Source organism: Protopterus annectens, chromosome 4.part0, assembly GCF_019279795.1.
Source record: "Protopterus annectens isolate FY-2018-M chromosome 4.part0, PAN1.0, whole genome shotgun sequence".
Classification (NCBI taxonomy): Eukaryota; Metazoa; Chordata; order Ceratodontiformes; family Protopteridae; genus Protopterus; species Protopterus annectens.
In genome coordinates, this window is record NC_056733.1 from 1,331,983,953 (window position 1) to 1,332,008,426 (window position 24,474).

Here is a 24,474-nt window from a genome sequence, read left to right on the forward strand (position 1 = left end):
AATTAAAGTAGGTGGGTTCCTCTCTGATAAATTCTGTTTGATCAGAGGAACCAGACATGGTTGTTCTCTCCTCCTTTCTTACTTGCACTATATTTAGAATCACTGTCAAAGAAAAGAAGAGACTCTGAAATTCAAGGATATTAATTTGTATGATAGTCAAAAAGAGCTGGCTCTATTTGCAGATGACATCATTTTATACCTGATAAAAAACAGAAATGAACCATATGTCTTTAAACAAGGATTGCATTTATTACTCCATGTAACTGAACAAATGACTGCAGTGGTTGTTTTTAGTTTAAAAGTAAGGCATTGCATTTCTTGTGTGTCTGATGAAGCAGCTTGATGTGCTGTGAAAGCGCTTACCATTAAACAGAATTCTTTTTTATCTGCTGCCTGCTGTGGTTTGGTTCATCTTCTTTTGTTTTTGCTTTATTCTTGTTCACTTGTTGGTTGAACTAAATTATCTACACCACATTCTTGCTTTTCTGCAATCCTCCAAGAGCGCTGAAAAGGCTTACTGTAGAACAACCCTCAAATCATTGATTTTTCTGTCTACCTCTGCCATGGGAAGGAATGTCCATTCTGATTATCTCCCCCTGCCTCTGGTGAGCACTTTCCCTACAAGCATCAGGATTGAAGCCTTGAGATCTGCAGTACCACAAGTTTTTAACCGCCTGCCCCCCCCCCCCCCAAGGTGCCTGGAAAAGATCAAATGACGGATAGAAAAACTTATTCCAATAGGAGACAAGGTCTTACAATCCTGTTCACATCTAGACAAAAGAGTGGACCTTTCATAGGAAACATTAATGAAGGACATTTTAAAGTGTTCCATGAAGCTGCAGAGACTCATCCAGGTAAGCTGCTGCACAGCTATTTCTCGAGCCTGCCACAACTGATGTGCCATTTGTTGCATTAGAAATAATACACATGTACATGTTCGACAAGGATTACAGGGTAGCCAACTGTGAATTCACTGATTTCCTGTCCTTTGGAGACAGGGACCCTGAGAGGGACTTGGATAATTCCTTCATCACGTCTCTCTGAAAGCATGTTACAAGGCCAAGTAGTTCAGTTCCCTCAGAGTTAAGGTAGCTGAAGCACTGACCCACATTCCATATCTGTCCAATGTCATGGACTCCCTATTAGGGGGATGGGCAACAGAACTCTCCTCAGCCAATACTTTCCTGGTGGCTGCCGCTACCATAATGAAACACACTGTAGGATCCTTGCACAAGAAAAGTCTGTCTTTTGGAGAGACTAATATCTTATTGGGCTTGTGGAGGATTAGTTCAATCACATCACTGCCTCACAAGCCTACATGAGAACCAGGTCTACCAATTGGTTGGAGACAAGGACCAACCAAAAAGTAGATGGGCCAGCCCTAAAAGCCTTGAGGAATACGGATTCCTCCTGGGAAAGGGTGCCATTGGACCATTCTCCCTTCTGTCTCAACAATTCCAGTATCTGACCAAAGGAGATGTCTTCAAGGGGGGGATTCGGGAGGAACCCCCACTATAAAAATTGGTACCCTCAGTGAAGACTCCTGAGGGGAGTTCAAGTGCTTCCTTTTGTATGCATGCTTAGGGTGAACTTCCCAGGCAGGGTGCTCTGGAGAAGACTCCGGAGCAAATGGGGAGTCCAAAACCTGGACAGCTTCAAGACTTCGAGAAGCTGGTTGTCCCAACATGACTGCAAGACAGGATAAAGGACCCGATGAACCAAGTGGAGGTAGGGATGGTTCTGAGTGAGGAAAAGATGCCTGCTCCCTAGGCAGTGAGAAGACTCTCGTGAAGGCTTTGAATGTTAATGTAGAGTAAGGCCCTGAAACAGCCCCCCTAGGTTCTAAGGAACGCAACAAAGGTAAGCTCAAGGAACCCATCCAGTTCAAATCCAAAGATGGAGCAGAGTAATCAAGTATAGAAGCTCTGAGGAAGGGATCGGAATGCTTTGGAGTCAACCCCACTCCCCATGGACTAGCTCTGAACCCTCAGCTCCAAGACCCACTGAGATCCAAACAGTCAGCGTCAATCAGATCAAAGACCTAGCTGGAGTCAAAGAAATCCAGTCTTTCAGATCTCACACAGACATTCTTGTGTGCCCACTCGGATCCAAGACCACCAAATCTGACAGTCAGATAGCAGAAGGACTCACAAACAATAGAGAGGGAAAGACAATAAAGCCCCTGACAGTGGTTAGGACTGTGCGGACCCCCAACTGTATCTGGGTACTTAGAAACTTCCTCATCATTCTCTCAAAATCTATCTCTGACAGGCTCCTGCAGGACTGCACTGATCTGAAAGAAGAGGGCATAGAAGGAGGCCTGCTTGTAAAAAGGGAGATTGCAGCTTGGGGCTAACAGGATCCGGGTTTGAGAAAAGGAGTAGCAGCAAATGTAATTCTGATGTTCTCCAATGTTGAGGCTGGATTAGACAGCTTGGACACTTTCGTATCCAACCCAGACTGGCCTAATAGGGTAAAAGAAGACTTCCTAGAGGTCCCTTTTTCCTTTATTTTTCCTTCTGTCATTCTTTATCCTTTTCTTTTTCTTTCTATTTAGTCTTCTCCCCTTTGCTTTTTTTTGAAATCTTCTTAGTGGAAGGTGAAGACAGATTGAGAAGGGGTTACCTTCCCCCACAGAGGCAGGGAAACGCTCATTAAGCTTGAGCTTGGATCACCTGTCAGTTACTGCTGTGGCCCTACAGCACAGCACGCTAAGCAATCCTCCTACAGGTGAGCAGCTCCTAGGCAATAAACATATTTAGAGTGAGCATCTTAGGAAGGCATCTTATGTCCACAGGAGAAGCATTCCTTGAAGCCAGATGCCTTCTCTGACATCCTGAAAAACACCAAGACACAATTACCAACACCACTATAAGAAATATGACAACAACCTTACCACCGAGATCAAATTACTATATTTATAATAACTAGAAATGCTAATAAATACTTTACATAAATGGTAGGAAAAAACTAGTACTGTCTCAAGGGAGAAAGAGAAGAGGAACAGCAGAATTATGGGTAAGGGGAGGAGCCTTAGCCTTAGATCTAAATACCTGTAGAGTAGCTGATATCAGATCTGACTGGATCCCAGGACCCATCAGTTGACCATGGGCTGAAGAGACAACATCATATCAGAAGCTATATACTTAGCATAATACTGGATCCTTTCATAATAGCCCATTCAATATGACCGATGGGTTATCGAACTGCTTGTTGGATCCGACTTGGCATTGCCAGTGCTCCAGCTACAAGCTCTTTTCCCACTAATAATCTCCACTGGTAGGAATTCTCTTCAGATCGAGTTTGCTGCCTACTGCAGATTACTGATCCTTTGGATCACAATAGGAGAAGGGGAGAAGACTTCAGAACAGTCTTTTAGGTCTTTAAAAAAAGAGTTGGGGGGGGGGGGTGTCGTATTGGATGGACCAGTATGGAAAGATCTATTGTTATGATAAGTACATGACTTCCGTACCCAATGCATCCCATTCATCCAATCTGACTGAGAGGTCAGAATCTCAAACGACTTATCCTGGATGGCATCACGATAGGATACTTGTAAGAATTGTGGCCCCAAAAGAACCCTGATCTAGATATTATATCCAATGTTTAATGCTTGGCAAAGATATGCAACATAGAAATCGCTGCAGCTCAAATTTTATAGGTTCATAGGCAGTTAATAGGCTTGTGGTCCAGGGGACCAGTGCGGAGCCTAACCAAAATTTTCAGTTGTCTCAAAGCACTATCTGGTTAAGGGACTTGCTCAAGGTCACACAGCAGGCAAATAAGGGATGAGGGAATTGAGCACTGTATCACAGGAACTACAGCTCAAAGCCTTAAAACTCTGCACCAACACTGAGACTAAGGAATGCAGATATGTGTATTGAACCCACAGAAATACAGCTTTCCACATTACAACTTAAGTGCTTTTCATACTGAGCTACTACAGAGAAGTTCTAGAAAAAGGCTACGCAAGTGGATACAGACCTAGTGGAATGACCTTTTGGTTTGAATGACAATGACTTGTTACTAGATGACTAGACAAAGATGATGTCATCAGCTCTCTGTACAAGGAAACTGTGCAAACTTGTATTCCTACATTATTTGGAGCAAACGAAATAAACATTTGAGCACCTTTTCTAAACAATTTAGTTCATTAGAACAAGAATCACAATGCTCTCTCCACATTTAGGGTATGAATGATGTATTCTCCTTTGCTGGTATTGTTTGGAAAGAAAAAATTGTAAATGTACAGGCTGGTACAAATTAGTTTTTGAAGTGACCTTAGGGATAAAGGAAGGATTAGTCCACACGGATACCCTATTCTCATGGAAGATCAGTTAAGGAGGAGTGAAAGAAAAGGCCTGTAATTCTGAATTTTTTCTTGCAGAAGTAACTGCCAACAAGAAAAGGGTTTCCTGGAAAAGGATTTCAGCTGTGCAGTGGAAGCTGGCTCAAGGGGACTTTTTGTTAAGGCTTCTAAAACAAAATTTAGGTCTCAAGGATGGACCAATTCTTTCACTAGTGGGAGCAGAAATAATGTACTTTTTTTAAAAAAGTCAAACAATTTATAAGAAGTTAAGGAATTGGAATCAAAGCCATTATAATAGCTGTATATGAAAGTCAGCTGAACTTTGATAGTTGAGAAACTGCAGCCAGAATCGAATAAATGTGAAAGAAATGCTGAATTTCAGAAGCAGAAGCAGAAAAATAATCAGTGGCTTGACCAGCTGCCCAAATAGGGGAAAAAAAACACATTTTGATTTGCTTCAATATACTCTATAGAGGGATTCTTTCTGAGATGAAATGTATGGGAATGACACTGTGAGACAATGAGAGATCCTTGGGCATTATGGGAAGTGTAGAAACCAAGCAATCAATTTGAAGTTTGGCACGTCCGGATGAGACTGTCTAAATACTTGAGAGGAAATACAGACAAGGATTCAGAAGCTATGAATGCTTCATCAGATGAGGCCTCAACAAGAAAAATGAAATTTGCCATGGCCAATGAGGCAACATGGATCAGCATGTCTTTGCATGTTGCAACTTTATTTAAAAATCTGGACATCAGCAGAACTGTTGGAAAGGCATTCCGTAATCCAGTAAGCCACTGCCAGCTAGAGTGTTTCTTGGGGACTGTCCTATGGGTGGGATAAGGGTGAAATAGCTATTGAAATTGGTGTTGGGCGGTGAAACAAATTGCAGCAAGGATGGCTGAATGTCTGACCAGCTACAGCTAGACTGAGACACCACTCGTGAGGCACGAAGACAGACCTGCTGAGCTTGTTTACAAGGTAGGTCCTTCTCTGAATGTGCTGCAATCAGAAAATGATGTGAAGTGATCGACCATTACTAAAACCTTTGGCCTCTTGGCAAAGGGAGTATGATCTGGTTCCTCCTTATTTGTTCAATTGTTAGAACAGGTCAATTAAGGTTAATCACCTGCGAACTGAGGGTGGAACTAGGAATGAAACCTTCCATTTTAGGGTTAAAATAAAACATTTCAAGACTTTAATGGAAAAGCTCACCCAGACTCTGCCACAGCTTGCTGTGAGGGAAAGAGTAGCTTGTGAATCACACAGAAATTCCCACTCTCCTACTCTGATGATGTTGTAACTCAACCGTCTTTCAAGTTGCCTGCCCCTTACGTGAACTTGACCACATATCTCCTGTCCTTTCCCCTTTCACTGGCTATTGTGAGTAAGCATGAAATTATCATTTTGTGAAATAATTTCCCTTCAACAATTTTAATTTATTGGCCACCACACACTGTATTCCACAGTAGCAAAATACACTGCCCACTCCCTTCCAATCTATCTTGCTCTTTTAAAATTAGTGTCTCTCTCAAGAACTAAAGCTTATGTTAACACCCTCTTTCATATCTAATTGCTTAACTGCAACTCTTAGGATATTAACCCATTTTTCCATCTTACCTTTAAAATCTGCAACATCTACTCCAAGACCAACAATTATTGGAGAGGCCAATTCTGTCTCTAAGTAGTCGTCCTGAGCTTAGTGCTTCTGTTTTACTTCTGGTGAGAGAAGGAGCACAGGAACATTTTCTAGAGATTGCTGATCACCAGAAAGCTTAATAACTGCTTCATAGCTGCCAGCCTGGAATCTGTGCTTACAGTTTGCTCATGGTGAGAGAAGGAGCAAGGTGCATTGATTCCAGACTATTTCTGGTTGGGCAGTGAGTGTCTGTGTTTGACCTTCTTGACTGGTCTGGTTGCTATACCAGGAAAAGGTTACAACAAGCCTATAGACCCCTGCATCATCTGCAACAAGACTGTGGATCACAAAACAGCATGTGGCGTCTTCTCGTCTTGGGATTGGCACTACAGTTTTGCCTATAGTGACAGAAAAAGCAAAGGAAAATTGTAACCCAGCAACATGAAGTTGGGGTAAGACCAGCACTATTTGTAGCCGGGCAGTAGCCATTCAGGTGACTCCCCTCTTTTCAACATTCTTGACAAGATAATTATTTCTCTTCAGTAAGTACTGCATGATTTGTTTCTAAATTCAGAATATCTGCCTAAATACTTCATCCATAAATCAGCAGGGTCTATTAGTTTCCTTTCAATTATTTGGCAGTGCCTTGTATAGACCTTGAGTTGCAATTTTTCCTGTAAAAGCACCACTGAAATTTCCCCAATAACTAGTTGCACACAGAACTAGTTTGAAGTAACAAGCACTGACCCCAGAGCTGCAAACCAGATTCTCCTGACATTACTTTATATTCTTACTCCAACTGTCTAATCAATAAAAAAGGGTCTGTTCCTATGGCTAGGAACTATCCCACTATCTCCGTGGGCATCCTGAGGCAAAGCAGAAATTGTCTCATGTTTACTGACAACCAGTTAATTCTCAAACAAACTGATATGGGATGTGAGAGATGTACTTGCACAACGTAACTGGAGGCAAAGCACTCCTAATGTCAATAACGTTGTTAGTGGTACACACACTGCACCCATCATACACAATTCAAAGCAGACACATAGACCACATATGCTGAAGCACTTAAATGTAGACTTTCTAAGCCCCTACAAACCTCCTGGATGAAGTACACATAACAAATATTCTCAGCAGCCTTGAATGCACTCTTTTAAAACAACACCCATATCAACACATAGACACATCTCATGCACCTCTGCTTCTAAGATTATAACGCAAGCTCTCAGAATATTTGACTCACACTGGTATGAGCCTAGCATGATCAGAGTTTTATCATCTCCAAGCATAATGCCACAATATGACCAAAAGATGACTGACTTTAATAACTGGCTTAGTTTATGGTGTCATTCGGCGTTTGGGGGGGGCAATACTGGTCAGCACGGAATAAGACGGTCAACAGACCATATGTTTTGCCAGGGTCTGCAACTCTCTCCTCTAGGCTTTTGAATATTAGCAAAAATATTGCCTTCCCCCATAGTGCTTTTTTTAGGCAATGCCATACTGAAAGTATTTCCAACATAGCAAATCAAAACCAAGAAAATCTAAAGGTGTTACTGCTCAATGCTAGTAGTCTAAACAAAAAACTCCACTCCTTAGAAGCTCCGTTGAGAATGCTGACATTTGTGCAGTCACTGAGATACGATTTAAAGCTGCAGAGAGCACACAGACAGTGCCAGGTTATAATGCCTTAGACAAATTTAGGCCAGCTACTACACAGACAGGAAATAAAGGTGGAGGTGTCTCATTTTACACTAAAAATAAATACACATTAAGGCTGGTCAAACACTTGATCTTCTCCAAGTTCAAATCACCATAGACAAAATCCAATGCCATTTCCTTGCAAGCTATAGGTCCTCCTCTATGACACAGGAAATCCATACCACATATTTAAATGTATTAGAAACAATCACCATCCATCCCAATACTATATTCATGGGAGAATTTAATTACCCCACTATCGACTGGGAATCATATATGACACCAAATGCACAGGTGCAGAGATTCATGGATTTTGTAAACACAAACTCCCTGGACCAGATTGTCAGTACACTGACAAGTGGTACAACCCATACTGGATCTGTTCCTCACTAGTATGGGAGAGTGCTGCACACCCCATAGTGTAATGTCTTTTCTAGTAAGGTCAGATCACAAAATGGTCACCTTTGAAGCAAAAACAAAACCAGAAACCCCCGATAACTCTTAAACATTCAGGAACTACTCTAAGGCTAACTTCCTACTATTAAGTCATAACCTGCCAACATTTCAAGGCCCCCATAAATCATGAGAACACTGCTGCTACATGGAAATGTTCACATAAATCCTATACAAGCATGTTAACAGCTGCATACAGGCTGTGACCACCAGAAAGTGCAGAATTAACTCAAAAAACAAACCGCTCTGGTGGAATTACAAAATCAATAGTCTGTATAACAGAATGAAGAAAATCATAGTAAAAATTAGGAGGTGCAGCACCCAGCAGTATAAAAGTACTCTCATCAAACCAAACAAACAACTCAGATGACAAAGTCTACCACAGCCAAATTTGAGGTAAATTTGGCCTCCCGGGCCAAGGACAACCAAAAGGCATTCTTTAGCTATGTCCACAACCTCAAAGGCAATATACAAATGTGTGCAGAGCTCATTGTTAATGGAGTTGACCAAACTGAGCCAGAATATATAGCAAATCTACTGGCTGACAAATTTAGCATTCAACTTTACCCTTTCTTCCCCTTAACCTTCTCTCAGGAAATACCATCAAATATAATTCCCCCTGCTATCACTAGGGAACAGGTCCTTAAAGCTCTAATACAATATTCCAGGATGCCTTCTAAACATCAGGCCTTCTAGAATTGTTATTTAACTGTAGTCTCCAAACAGGTTTTCATGCATCATGACTGCAACAGTTATCCCTCTGCACACAGATGGGCCATCTACAGACCCATAAGTCTCACTAGTCTCATATGCAAAGCCTTGGAGGGAATTACCATGGAAATGATCAATAATGATATGGGAAAACTCCAGACACTGGACCCAACCCAATTTGGTTTGGTCAAGGGCAGGTCAAGCCAACTCAACCTGGTGGACTTCTTTGAAAAGATCACCAAAGCAATGGATGAGGGCAAAATGGTTCACAGTGCCTACCCTGACCTAACCAAGGCATTTGACACAATACTCCACTTGGGCAGTGTTGACAAACTCAAGAGGTTAGGTACAAACCCTTTTGTCACCCAGTGGACAGCCAGCTGGCTCACAGACAGGACCCAGGAAGTTAAAACTGGGGAGTCCACCTCTACAAAGAGACCAACCACAAGCACAGCCGCCCCCCCCCCCCCAAGGATTGCTCCTGGAAGCACTTGTTTTTGACATTTACTTCTCTGAAGTCAAAGACAATGTCACTGGCCTCTGGCACACTAAACTTGAAGATGACTGCAAATTAGGAGCCGTCATTGAATCCTCCACTGACACAAATGTTCTCCAGGAAGGGTTGACACAAACAAACAACTGGTGCCAGAGCCATGGACTAAATCTAAATGCCCTAGAAATGCATAATATTATCATTCACCAAGTCATCCACCACTGGTACCTATCATATTGACAACACACCCCCTAAGAGTTGACCCAGCAGTCAGGGATTTGGGGAGACAGACAGTAATCTAGCAAAGTCTAGTCTCTTACAATATTGAGGAAATCTTTCTATGTTCTGCAACTTATAAACAAAGGTATGGCATCTAGGTCCAAGGACGTCACTATTCCACTATATATGGCATTCATCAGACCTATCACCGAGTACAATGCTCTCATTGGTATTTACTTAACCAGGCATACCCAACAATGGGAATATCCACAGAGGTTGCTCAGTAAAAGAATACAGGTCATAAGTAATATGTCCTATGCAGACCACCTCAAGGCATTATACGTTTATTCACTTTATTTGGTCTCCTAAAGGCTGCTGAGGTGAGATCTATGCCTGGCATACAATGCACTGTCAGACTCCACTCTAATGCATATCCACAAAACAAACAGCACCAGAACTACCCATTCTAAAGACTTAAACCTTGCCTGTGATATAAATAGGACCTGCTGGTGAGACAGGTATGTATCCCAGAGACTACCCATGTGAAGCAAGAGTTCCTCCCTAACCCAATCAAGTGTAACTTAGACAACTGGATGGGGAATAGGAAATTCATCCCTGTTTTAGTACCTATGTCTCTTATGGACACAAACAGCCTGGGGCACAGGTAAAGTACGGTTGTGTGCACTTACCATAAATGTAGATGTTCGAGTGTATTCACTGTTGCAGTCATCACTTTTGGGTTATCTGCTTGCAGTAGCCCACAGTCTGCCTGATTAACAAAGTCTTGGGTCCTGTGTCTGTTGCTGTCCCTTCTTCCATGATGTCAGGTTGACAGGGGGCATAAAACATGCAGCCGACGCCATTACATCACTTTTTCTTGCCCCAGATGTCAGGTGCCCCCTTAATGAGAAGCAATTAAATCTGTAAATATACAAGGTTATACCTCCAACAAAAAAGCAAATACACCAAAAAGCTTTTGAAGATATCAAAGGAAAGTAGAGGTATATCCAAAAATGAAGGGGGCTGGAGGGAGGGTAACCAGGACTGCAACAGTGAATACACTTGAACATCTGCATTTATGGTAAGTGTACACAACTGTATTATGTTTTTTGTGTTTCACTGTTGGAGTCATCAGTTTTGGGTAGAGTCCCAAAGCTAAGGATGGGAGAAGGAATTTAAATAGAATTAGGACCAGCTAAAAGGCCCTGCAAGACTGCAGTGGCAAAGCCAGCTCTGGATTTAAAGAAAATTGGCAGATGGTAATGCTTGGTGAAAGTATGTACAGAACTCCAGGTAGCAGCTTATAGGATGTCCCTGGTAGGTACGCCTCTGAGAAAGGCTGTAGAGGTAGATGCAGCCCTGGTAGAGTGGAGTCTGATCCCCTGTGGGATAAGTTTTCCATGGTGTTTGTAGTAGAAATGAATGCAATGGCCTATCCATTTGGAAACGGTCTGCTTTGAAATAGCCTTTCCCTCTGCCCCTGCAGCAAATGCCACCAGCAGTTCATCAGATTTCCTTTGAGGTTTACTTCTGTCCAAGTAGAATCTAAGTTGTCTCTGCATGTCTAAGGAGTGCAGAATCTGTTCCCCTTTGTTCTGTGGATTAGGAAAGAAGGTTGGCAAATGTATGGACTGATTAAGGGCCACACTGGATACCACCTTGGGCATGAAGGAGGGATTGGTCCTGAGGGACACCGTGTCCGCATGAAAGATGATGAAAGGCTCCACTGCCATGAGGGCCTGTAATTCAGATACCCTTCTTGCTGAAGTGACTGCTTAAAGGAAAGCTGTTTTCCAAGAAAGGAATTTTAAGTCCGCAGTGGCAGCTGGCTCAAAAGGAGGAATGGTGAGCTTTTCCAATACATTATTGAGGTCCCAGGCTGGAGTTGGAGCTCTCCCGGGTGGTCGTAGATTTTTGGGCCCTCTGAGGAACTGCTTAAGCAGTGGATGAGAGAAGAGGGGTGGTTCTGTGTTATAATGAGCTGAGACGACTGAGGTGTGAATTTTGATGGAGGAGACAGACAGGCCCTTATGAAGCATCTCAGTTAAGTATTGTAAAATCTGAGGTAAATTGGGCACTGTTGTGTTCATTCCTTGAGATTGGTTCCAGGCACAGAATATTTTCCATTTTTCAGCGTAAGACTTTCTGGTACTTGGCCTCCTTGCCTCTAAAATGATATCCATCACTAGTTTAGTTTATTGAGGGATGGTAAAGGAGAAATTATGTAATTAGTCAGGCTGCTAGATTCAATGTTTGAAGTTTAGGGTGCAGAATTTGGTTCTCCTGCTGATACAATAGAGTAGGAGTTGGAGGCAGGTGCCATGGGGCCCACAGTGACACACTGCACAAGAAGGGGTACCAGTGTTGGCGTGGCCTGTCTGGTGCAATCAAAATTGTCCTTGGTTTGTCTTGTTTGATCTTTAGTAGAACTCTGAAAAGCAGAGGCAGAGGAGGAAAGGCATAAACTAATAGGTTTTTCCAGCTGAAGGACAGAGCATCCACTTTCCAAGCTTGTTTGTGGGGAATCCTTGTGCAGAATTTCTCCAACTAATAGTTTTGGTGGGAGGCAAACAGGTCTATATCTGGGCTCCCCCCATTTGCTTGTCAACATGTTGAAAAGCCTTGGTTCCAGTTTCCACTGGTGTGGGTCCATGAGGTTTCTGCTTAGTTCGTCTGCCAGTGTGTTAGCTTTCCTGGCAGGAACTGAGCTTGTAAATGTACTTGATAGCTCAGGGCTGTGTTCCACAATGCCATAGCTAGTCTGCAGAGGGGGTAAGAAAGTGTACCACCCTGCTTGTTTATGTACCACATAACAGTGGTGTTGTCCGTCTTTATCATTAATTGTCCTGGAAGAATGAGGTCCTTGAAGGCTGTCAGAGCATTCTGTACAGCTAACATTTCTTTTTGATTGATATGCAGGTGCATTTGACTTGGGCTCCATTTGCCCTGAATGCACTTCCCTGCCAGGTGGGCCAATCATGCATAGTCTGATGCATCTGTTAAGGTTTGGGCAGCAGGGGTAGTGTGAAAGGTAGTTCTCCTGTTTTGGTGGCAGGCTTCTGCCCACCAAAGGAACTCTATGCGTAGGCAAGGTATGATAGGAATCATTGCTTCTAGATCCTGTGAATGTTGACACCATAGGCTTTTGAGATACCATTTCAGTTTCCTTATATGCAGCCATGCATATGGAATTAGAAGAATGCAGGAGGCCATGAACCCCAAGGCTTGCGGTATTTGCCTTGCAAATAACTGGGTTTTTGTGGCCACTTGTTTGAAGTAGGTTGTCAAATGAATACGTTTCTCTGCCATGAGGAAAGCCATCTGGGAAGTTGTATTCAAGCTTGCTCCCAGGAATATAATTTGTTGACAGGGTACCAGGTGTGACTCCTTGTCATTTATGGTGTACCCCAGACAAGTCGGTACCCTTTGAACAAAGGCCAGATGATTCAAAAGTATCTCCTGGCTTTCTGCCTGAATTAGACAATCATCCAGATATAGGTATATTTAAATATTTCTTTGCTTGCAGAATGCAATGACTGGAGCTAGGCATTTTGTGAATACCCTGCGCACAGTAGATAAGCCAAAGGACAGTGCAGAGAACTGATACTGCATGTAGCCTGCTTTGAAGCGTAGGTATTTTCTGCAAGACTCCCTGATAGGGATGTGCATGTATGCTTCTTTTAAGTCTAGTGTTGCCAACCATGCATCTTTGCCTAGTATAGGAAGCAGCTGGTGAAGTTAGCATCTTGAATTTTGGAATCACCAGAAAGGTATTTAGAGTAGAAAGGTCCAGGAAAGGATGCCATGTATTGTCTTTTCTGGGTACCAGGAAAAGTCTCGAATAGAACCCTTGTCCCTTTTCGTCTTCTGGTACCAACTGAATTGCCCCCATGCTTAATAGAGAGAGTACTTGATTTTGGGCCTCTGCCCACTGATTTTGGGGTAGATCTGGCCACCCGCTTGGTGTTGATGGAAGTGAAATCTGTATCCTTGGAACACTATATTTAAAACCCATTTGTCCTGGGTAATGAGTTCCTAGTTTTTGGCCTGCAGACCAATCTTTCCGCCTAAAGGAGCATTCAGTTGAGAACTGGGAAGTTTTAGAAGCAAGTGATTCAGACAGTTTTCCATGGGGGGGGGGCCTTACTACTCCCTGATTTAGGTGCGGAAACCACCCACTGCTTAGTCTTGTGCTTCTCCTGGGACTGATACCTGAGGTTTCTGCTATGTCTGAGTTTGGCTTGAGAAGACCTTGAAGAGGCTGGAAAGGACCAATTCTTAGAGGGCCAGTGCCTACCAAATCTAGGAGGCTGAACTTGTAAGAAATCTTTAACAGTTTGCATAGATTTAGCTTTATCTTCCATCTTTTTAAGAACTTCCTCAGCCTTATTGCCAAATAGGTGATCCTGATTTAAGGGAGCATCCAACAATTTAGCTTTAACATAATCAAGTAAAGATTGCTCCTTAAGCCAAGCATGCCTTCTGAGCACAGAGCCAGTAACAGCAGCCCTGCAAGAGGCCTCTAAATAATCAAATCACATTGCAAAGTACGTTTTCCAACCTGTTCAGCAGAATGCATTAAATCCTGTAATTCTTTATTTTCCGCACAGTCAGGAATCAACATCATTTTTTATTTAAGCAATCCAATAACATGTTGATACTTTAACATATGAAACTGGCAGTTTAAAGCCCTAATGGCCAATGTTGCAGAAGTGTAAATCTTCTTACCTCATCTATCCAGCACCCTGGAGTCTGTATCAGAAGAGGTAGAATTTTTAGCAGTAGAAGCCTTAATGCCTTTGGGTCCCTGTGAAATAGTCTCTGGATCCGCAATAGGATTTTTAAAAAGGAACTTGTGTGAATCAGAAACCCTGTAATATATGTTAGGTTTTCTGGGAGCAGGAGGCAGAGAATCAGGGGCCAAACTAGATTCCGAAAAGGCATCATCAACAATTTCTAGTATAGGAGGAATAGCTAAAGGCCTATGCTGAGGCAGGAGTAAGAAATCCCTAAGCCTCTTTTTTGAAACAGAAAAATCCTGGCTTTCCCAATGGAAATGCTCCCTTAGAGTATGTAAGGTTTCATCAAAAGAAAAATCCTCTGGAGGGGAAGCAGAGGGAATAGAGTCCTCTGCATCAGAATCCTCATAAGTAGATAAGGGCAAATCCAGATCATTAGAAGAATCAGAAAAATCAGAATCCTGGTCAGAAGATTCATAAACCACTTCAGTCCTAGGTCTCCTAGAAGGGGGAGGCTGGCTTCCCCTGATTAGTGTTATAAGATCTTCAGCCATTCTTATCATTAGTGTTTTAGGCATAGAGGCCTGAGCATGCAGCCTGGGCATCATTTTTTTAGGCATGGTTCGAGATTTAGGCCTAACAGAAGAAGGAGGCATTGGTTTAATATGCAAATCCATAGGCCTGAATACACCCTCAGAAGCCGGTGCCTGCACAGCGGCTCCGGACCCATCCAAAGTAGAGACATCCGTGGGTTCCATAGTTGAAGCATCTTGCTGCATACCAGACTCCGAATGGGTCTCAGTAGAGGCCTGTGAATCAGAAGGAGTGGGTATCAGGGGCTGCGAAAGCACCTCACTGAGTACTGGCGAACTGGCGACTGGCTTAGGAGAAGAGTCGTAGGCAGTTTTGGACCTTGGCGGCCTGTCTCTGTCTTTATCCTTGCTTTTTTTCAGAATCCAGGTAGTCAGATGGCTAACCAACGACATTTCTGGATAATTAAACCGAGAACCAAAATATTTAGAGGTGAAAACATGCCGATGACGGATAGTGCGCTGATTAAATAAAGCACAAATCCGACAGCACGGTACATCGTGGTCAGGGCCTAGGCAAGGAATACAGTACGAATGAAAATCTTTATGAGGTATTTGCTTTCCACAAGTAATGCAATTATTAACTTTTACTGACATCGGTAAGGAGCAAGAAAAAGTTTCCCCAATGGGGTACTTAGCTTTAGTTGAAGACTTCGGTTCTGAAACTCGAAAACGAAAATTTCAGGAGTTGGCCAACTGGCACTTGCGAACTGCTTCTGCTTTGGGCACAGCACAGCAAGAAAAACTGATGTAATGGCGTTGGCGGCATGTTTTATACCCTGACTACCTGACGTCATGGAAGAAGGGACAGCAACCTACGCAGGACCCAAGACTTTGTTAATCAGGCCAACTGAGGGCTACTGCAAGCAGATAACCCAAAAGTGAAGACTGCAACAGTGAAACATTAAGAACATATGGCTCATTTCTCAGGCCCCTGCTTGTAAATGCTTTATATCTCCCAAGCCCCTGCTTACACTTATCAAGGGTACCACAACTTGTTAGAGATGTGGGATGCATGACTAGGCTTAAAAAGGCCCTTGTGGTTGTTAGTCTAGTAAACATCTATGAATCTGAACACCACACTACACCACACCACAGACATGCTGTACATCTGAATGGCAATCACTTCTGAAGTAAATGCGCATGGAATTCCTGCATAGCTAGGAGGCGCACTCTCATCTCCAGTATTTGATCTGAAGATTAGCCTCTGCCTGATTCCAAATTCCTTGGACAATCCTCTCCTCCAAATGACCCCCACCTAAAAAGGAGATGCCTGTGGTAACTGTGACCTTTGTAGAGGAAACAAATAAGGGCCTTCCTGCATGGATATGGGAGGAGGTTGGCCATCATTTGAAATGAGTCTTGTGCAGTTGAATGCTGTTGATGAGTGGACAGATGAATTGTCTGAAATTTGAGGCCACTGGATCCCAAGCAGCCACTGAAGGATATGCATGTCAAAACCAGTGAAATGAACCACAACTATTGTGGAGGCTATCAGTCCAGAGATTTGGAGTATGAGTGTTGCAGGTGGACATGATTGATTTAGAAGAGTCCAGTCTGAAAGTCTAAGAGTCTGAATTTGTTCTGATGGCAGTCTCACTATGCACCTTGTGGTTTCCAAATGGCATCTGATAAACAGAATGGACTGACTTAGTTGAAGATTTGATTTTCCATAATTTACAGAAATATTTATGGATAGTCGGAGTTATAGCAAGTAGTCTGTGACTTTGATAAGCGATTATTTGATTGTGGCAGTAAACTGCCAATCATCCAAATAAGGGGGATATAATGATGCCTATAAGTATCTAATGGACTGTGACTACTGCCATGCACTTGGTGAACACCAGGGGGAGCTGCTACGAGGCTGAAGGGCACAGTTCTGAACTGAAGGTGACGGATACCTTGATGGAAGCACATAAATCTCCTGGATGTCCTAACTATCTTGATGTGGAGGTAGGCATCCTCAACACATACTGAGTACATCCAACCTTTTACCTTCTGGCATGGCAAAATCACTGCACCGTGATCATTCTGAAGGGGGCCTTTTTACATGTAGTGGTAGTACAGAGCGGGCAACAGACTAAGTGTTGCAAGTTAAAATTTCTGCCCTCTGGTTTGTGGAATTTTTGCAAAACAGTGTGTGTGCCACTAGAATAGCCCATACAAGCTTATCATTGTACAATAAAACATGTCAAATATTATTTATAATAATAACATTTGTTATATTTGTGTAACAGATTATGTCCAATAACCACATTAGGATACTTTAGAATGGAAAATTATTGTATTTATATATGTATGCATAGATATATGGATTTAAACATCTTCTGGACAAAAATTAAGTTTACCTTGTCTTTTCTCAACATATCCATCTGTGTTTTTGCACTTGTGTGCAGATTTAATAACTCCATTTCTTGATCCAGTTTGCGTAACACTTTTTCTAGTTCTCCTTTTTCAGTCTGCAAAGCTAATATTTCTGCCTTCAGGGCATCCACATTGCTTCTTTTTTCAGCATTGTCCAGCTCTCTTTCCTGCAATAAAATTAAAAAGGAAATTATCTGAACAAAAGCCAAAAGTATTTAAAATGGCAGCTGTATAACAAATGTTACATGTGAATGAATACAGCTGAAATAATAAATCGGATATATGTAAACACATTTACTTTATCTACACATCTTTTTTCTTGGTTACCTTTCTCATCATATGTTCCAGGTATAAAAAGAACACAAACATCAGCAAATACGTAAATAAAGGCAATTCATCCTTAAAACTAATTTTCCCCACAAACAGATAATTAATCTTAAAAACTACTGACACAGCATTCATCTAGAAGAAGAGTAAGCATTTGAAAAAAAGGGACCTCGAGAAAGCTGTTGAGCTAGGAAAGATCCAGAATAGGTCAAGTACCCTCCTTCCAAGGAACCAGAACAGCCTAGAATAAAAACCCTTTCGCACTTAGGAAGGGAGGACAAGGTTGAATGGTTCCTTGGTTCAACATGGACTTTAGATCCTCTAGGAAATGAGGAAGTTGCTCTAGAGAAGGTAGAGAAATCCCTGAAAAAGGAGTGAAAGAAAGACCTCCATACTATGGAGTAACCCTGATGGATGCTAGAAATAACCCAAGAGTCTGAAGTGATAAGATACCAAGAAGACAAAGGAACCAGGTCTAAAAGAAGGGGGAGGGGCGAACTGCCAAACAGAAGCAGGCTTACCAGACAAAGGCTAGCAGATAAAGGAGGCTTCTGGGCCGCAGAAATCTAAGGAGCCTTAGCAGATGGGGCCCACCTACCACCCTTCCTGCCATTGGAGGCCTGGTGGGGATTGCCTGCAAACAAAAGCAGATAATTCCTCTGGAAGTTAGGGATAGGAAAGACAAAAATATGTTTATGTTCCTACAAGGCTTTGCCTTTATCTTGAAGAGACTTAAACATGTCAGCAGCAGCAGTCCCAAAAAGATGTTTATTATCTAAAGGAGCATCCAGCAACATGGCCTTAATGTCCTCCGGCAGAAATTGAAGATGAAGCCAAGAATAACGCCTCATGACAGATTCACAAGCCACAGCCCTGGAAGAGGCATCAGCAGCATCATAGCTACACTTAACAGAGTAGCAAACCACTTGAAAAGCACAACCTAAATAGATAAGACAGAAGATTTTCCCTCAGAATCAGGGAGGTCAAAAGTAACCTGACAAGCCTGGGCAATCAAGGCCAGAGCATACGTGGGCATGTGGGTCTGGTAATTAAAAGCCCAAAAGGTCAAAGTAGAAACACTGTAAACTTTCTTACCAATCCTTTCTATAGCCCTACTATCTTTATCAGAAGGGAAAAGTTTGGAAGACGGCAAAAGCTTAGAAGAGACTGACACCATTGCAGCATCAGCAGAAGGACATTTAAATAAAAACTAACAATCCTCAGAAACAAGACAATTAGGTTTTTTTGTATACTGGCCGAGCGTCGGGCTGCCCTGAGTGGGAGATCCCTTCTGTTTAGAATAATTCAGCAGGAACATAGAAGGACATCTGTGCAAGTATTTGGAAAGGACAGGGGTTCATCTTTGCTTAATTGCACCAAATGGAGGAAACATGACTGCCTTGGCTATCAGATGAGATCTGCATTCTCACTGTCCTTGCTTTCAAAAGGACCTTCGTTAGCATGGGAAAGGATGGAAGGCATACAACAGCCCCCTGTTTCACTGGGCTAAAAAGGCAATTACTGCTCAGGCTTCTCTGCAAGGTCACCTAGGAAGAATTTCTTCAGTTGGAGATTCAGATGAGAAGCAGATAAGCTGAAACCAGAAATCATTCACTTTAGTGTTATGATGTGAAAGAATTTGGTATCCAACTTAAATGTATGGAAACTGGGAGTGGTCCTGGCCAGCTGGTCTGTCAAGTAGATGTGAGCCTAAAGAATATAAGAGTCCTGAAAGGTAGAGCTCCTTTAGAATGGCTACAGCCCAGCCTACTGATGCCAATCTGCATTGCTGATATGAATGACTTCCTCTGTTTGATAATGTACCACATGACTGTAGCATTGTCTGAAACCACTCCGAGGAGCCCTATGTGATCCATGAGAAACCAAAAATGGCAAACCTGAGATGGCTTGCATCAGTATCATCCACTGTATGAAATCTCTCTGAAATAAAGGTACTTCTGCAGACACAAGTTCCTCTGTATTTTCGTCATGTGTAGCCTGGCTTAAAGTTCATGAGGACAGAGAAAGGTATCCATCCTAATACTCTGAGAAATGGCTTTGTTGACAAATCAATGTATCACCTACATAATGGATGACAGTATCAAAGGCACCTTTTCTGAAAGAAGCTCACCTGGTTTGGAGGGTGACCATTTGCACATCCCCATCACTGCCTGCCCCACCTACTGCATCCGTTTCAAATCTGTTTCTCAGAGACCTTTTTCTATATAAACTGCTACGCCTAAGACTGCTTCTAATGTAAAAAGGCCAGTGCCTGACAGAAAAATTCCTGCTGTATTTAAAAAAAAAATTGAAGAATGAATTTTCATTATTTTGAGGTTGAGTGTCTCACTTTCCTCCAATCTTTCGAACACTTGTGTGTGCATGGGCGGGGGGGGCAGTCCAAGCAGTAGGTCAGTGTTCAAAAGGATCACCGAGGAAATGACCTTTCTTTATCACTTAGTAAGGGCCTGATCCTCAGCTATGTGTACTTCCAAATCTCTGTACAGTCAGCTGCCCTGGCATAAGTATACAGAGGTTATAGCAACAGTTAATTGTGTGATCACTGATCTTGATGGCAGCCTGAGACAATCGAAAACTTCTTAGTTGTGGGACTCTGTCCTGGGCCTTCTGCAGCTTATCCTCTTGTTTGCTTCAGGACGTCTATCTGGTACTGAAGAATATATGAGATGGACACCAGTTTGAAACAAGTAAATACATTCTCCAAACATGACCAGTATATAACTTTCACTGTTGTTAGGAAGAGATGTATTAGTGGGTGCTACCTCTGACACCCTGGCAAAACCAAGAGAAATCACTTAAAGTTTTTGTTTGAACATTTTAATCCTGATTTATTTGGTGTAGCTAGCTGCATGCATTATCAAAGCAGTCTTGAAATGCTTGTAAGTTTGGCAGAATGGTCACTGGTGTGGGTTCCTCGGTGTCCAGCACTTCAAGGTATCTTTTGTGGATCCCCAACAACAACTTAGCGCACTGACCCCCTCCACCCACACAACTTAAAATGTTCTTGCATCTTCAGGGTTAGAAAATGATGAGAAGGGAGAATACAGCTGACAAGAATGGGTGAGGTATAACTCTTCTTTGCTATCTGAGCAGATGACTGATATGGAGAAGAAGCTCTTCCTCTTGATAGGCGGTGCTTTTCCAAAGGCTAACAGAACATTCACCTTCTGCAGTGCTGCTACATACTCCACTGTGAATCACCTATAATCAAAAAAACTGTGCTGGGTGTCTCCAAGACAGGCATTTGTTGCATAAGGGTACAAGGAGAAATGCCAAGACCTCTTGGATTTTTCTTATAAAATACCACAATCATTCTCTCCTTACCTGCAGATCAGTTTCTTGCATTAACAGTAATAATATCGAGAGCAGAACAGCATTCGCTTTTGTTAAGTCTCTTTAGCTGACTCTGTGCAGACAGCTAGGAAATGGTACCCTGCTGTGATGCAGTTGAAAAGTACAGTTATGTAAATAAAGTTACCATAACAGCAATTGTTCAAACAGATGACAGTTGCAGCAACTGTAACTGCATGAAGTGTACCCTGCCAAGAATCAGCTGTCCAGACAGTTTATAAAGCTTTGGGCTTCTCCCTCAGAAGTTGTTTGTTCACCCCTTATCACTTTGCTGACATAGTTCTGCTCCCAATAATGGAGTCAGATAGTTGTCAGACTGAGAAGCATGCTACACTTTTCAATATTTGTTTTGTTTGTTTTGTTCATCATCAATGGATTTATTCCATCTGTTCCTGACATGCTTTTTCACTGCTTTCATGATATTTCTGTTTTCCGATGTTTTCTCAAGTCATAATGGATCGATGAAGGGAGGAGGAAGCTATATTCTGGGTTTTCTCAACAGGTGTTTTCAGCCACGGTTCAGTATGAGCAATTTGTGGACATGTAGTGCAAGTTATTTAGTGAAAGACTCTTACTGCCTGTAAAAAGGTGCCGTTACCGTTGTTTTGAGGAATGGAGAATAAGGCAAGTTTTCTAATTTCATCTTATGGACTGCTCATTACCGGCGGTGATCATTGGGTTATATGGTAGCTTGTGTTATAGGTTCATAGATTGATACTAGGATATCTGCCCTAGGGCATTTATAAGCCAAGCCAGAGTGTGTTTGGCTTTCGCCACCCTTTTAGATTAGTTGACTGTGCCTCTGTAGAGTAGGTCACAGAAGATAGCCCTTTTAAGGTTAGTTTACTGTGCCTCTGTCTAGTAGGGACACAGAAGAGATCCCAGGGGTAAACCTACGATCTCCCATCCACTCGTCAAGATTTCTCATGAAGAGGGTCATTGAGGGGCTCTGCCTAACATAGATTGGGATTTTGGTCCAGAGTGAGGGGAGCCTCTTACAAATCACTTACAAAAGACAGTTTGTAAAGACTGACAGGACATTATCGCATTCTGTTTTTTTTTTAGATTTTATCTTTTGTACTTAGCAGTTATAATACATGTAACGGGTTCCTATTACCAAATCAAAGAGGCTAAACATCAAATAGCCTAAATGTCGGTTCAACGATGTGCTTTTTGTGAGATCGCAGAACAGTGAAGATCAGAATATTTGCCTTTTCCTCACTGTAGTGCGATCTTGGAGTTGGTATATGGGCACCCCACCCCCACCCACAAACACGACTTCGAGGTCCAGCATTTTCGGCATTTAGGCCGTTCGATGTTTAGCGTCTTCAGTGTTCTAATACAGACCCCATGTAACAGTGTTTATTTTTCGTGGCAGTGATTACTACATTGTAACAGCAATTTAATTTTTATAACATTTCTTGTCAGAGTTTTGATAAACTCTTGCAGTTTTTTTGTAATACACTTAACTGAGTTTGGCAAAAACTGCCTTCTTAGCAAATCAATGTACATTTTCAAAGTTATTTTTCTAGTGGTTTATCTGTAATCATACACTGAGTAAGTATTAGTTTAATGTAAAGTGCTTAGGGTTAAACACTTAGCACAACAGTATGTAACCATATACAGTGGATAAAAAGTGTAAAACTGTTAAAATTGTGATATAAAAAAATGAGACCACAATAAATCATTTCAAAACTTTTCCAACTTTTAATGTGACCTATGACCTGTACAATTCAATTGAAAAACAAACAAATCTGTTAGGGGAAAAAATAAAAAAACTTACAATAAACTGGTTGCATAAGTGTGCACACCCTTAAAAACTAAAACTTTGTTGAAGCACCTTCTGATTTAATTACAGCATTCAGTCTTCTTGGGTATGCACTTGCCATCAATTAAAGAGACTCGGATTAACCCCAAATAAAGTTCAGCTGTCCTAGTAGGAATTTCCTGACATTTACCCAGTTGCCTACTACAACAAAAGTCATGGTTCACAGAGAACTTACAAAGCATCAAACGAATCTCATTATTGAAAGGTATCAGTCAGGAAAAGGGTACAAAAAAATTTCCACAGCATTGGATCTACCATGGAACACAGTGAAGACAGTCATCAAAAAATGGAGAAAATATGGGACAACAGTGACATTGAAAATAACTGGATGTCCCTCCAAAATTGATGAAAGGACAAGACAAAAACTGGTCAGGGAGGCTTGCCAAGAGACCTATAGCAACACTGAAGGAGCTTCAGGAATTTCTGGGAAGTACTGGTTGTGTATGTGACAACAATCTCCCATATTCTCCATATGTCTGGACTATGGGCTAGGGTTGCCAGTCGGAAACCTTTTCTTACACAGAAAAACATCCAGGCCTGGCTAAAATTTGCAAAACAATACATCGTCTCCCAAAAGCATGTGAAAAAATGTGTTATGGTCTGATGAGCCCAAGATTGAACTTTTTGGCCACGATTCCAAAAGGTACTTTTGGCGCAAAAACAACACTTCGCATCACCAAAAGAACACCAAACCCATGGTGAAGCATTGTGGTGGCAATATCATGCTTTGTTTGGGGTTGCTTTTCTTCAGCTGGAACTGGAGCTGTAGTCAAGGTGGAGGGAATTATGAACAGTTCCAAATATCAATTACTATTGGCCCAAAACCTTCAGGCATCTGCTAGAAAGCTGAAGATGAAGAGGAATTTCACCTTTCAATACGACAATGACCCCAAGCATACATCCAACTCAACAAAAGAATGGCTTCACCAGAAGAAAATTAAAGTTTTGGAATGGCCCAGCCAGAGCCCAGGCCTAAATCCAGTAGAAAATCTGTAGGGTAACCTAAAGAGGGCTTTGTACAAGAGATGCCCTTGCAATCTGACAGATTTGGAGCGCTTTCACAAGGAAGTGTGCGCAAATATTACCAAGTCAAGATGTGCCATGATGGCTCCTACCCAAGAAGACTGAATGTTGTAATTAAATCAAAAGGTGCTTCAACAAAATATTAGTAGGGTGTGCACACTTATGCAACCAGCTTATTGTATGTTTTTTATTTTTTTCCCCTAACATATTTGTTTATTTTTCAAGTAAATTGTGCAGGTTATAGGTCACATTAAAGGTGGGAAAAGTTTTGAAATGATTTATTATGGTTTCATTTTTTATATATCATAAAAACCTGGCATTTTAACAGGGGCGTGTACCCTTTTTATATCCACTGTAAAAGGGATATACAGGAGTGCCAAAAATTATCTCATTCTTGCCAAAACAAGAGGGTGAAGCATGAAGCTCTACAACAATTTTAGTATAAAAAAAAAAAGAACAGTAAAGACTGTCATGTTATGTCAGGTGGGTAAAGATAAAAAGAGCAGAAAAAGAAAAAAGAAAAAGGTGTAACACTGCCAATATTGCAATAGTTATCTATATGGGAAGACTAACACATTTTAAGAATGTATGTATGGATGGATGGAAAGGGTCCAGAGTCTAGAATTCTTTACACTACAGCTTTTCAAATCCTGCTCTATATCCAGAGACTGAATCTAGCTTGTAATGCCTAGTCAAGACATGTAC

General features: G+C 41.9%; 1 protein-coding gene across 1 annotated transcript in view; it reads right to left on the bottom strand.

Annotated features, from left to right (window-relative positions):
- RAD50 (RAD50 double strand break repair protein) overlaps positions 1-24,474 on the bottom strand; it is a gene marked incomplete in the record, with an annotated part of 1,663,481 nt that overhangs the window by 1,311,798 nt on the left and 327,209 nt on the right. The window contains 1 exon segment of the mRNA XM_044069198.1: positions 17,204-17,386. Coding sequence (XP_043925133.1) covers positions 17,204-17,386 — 183 coding nt within the window.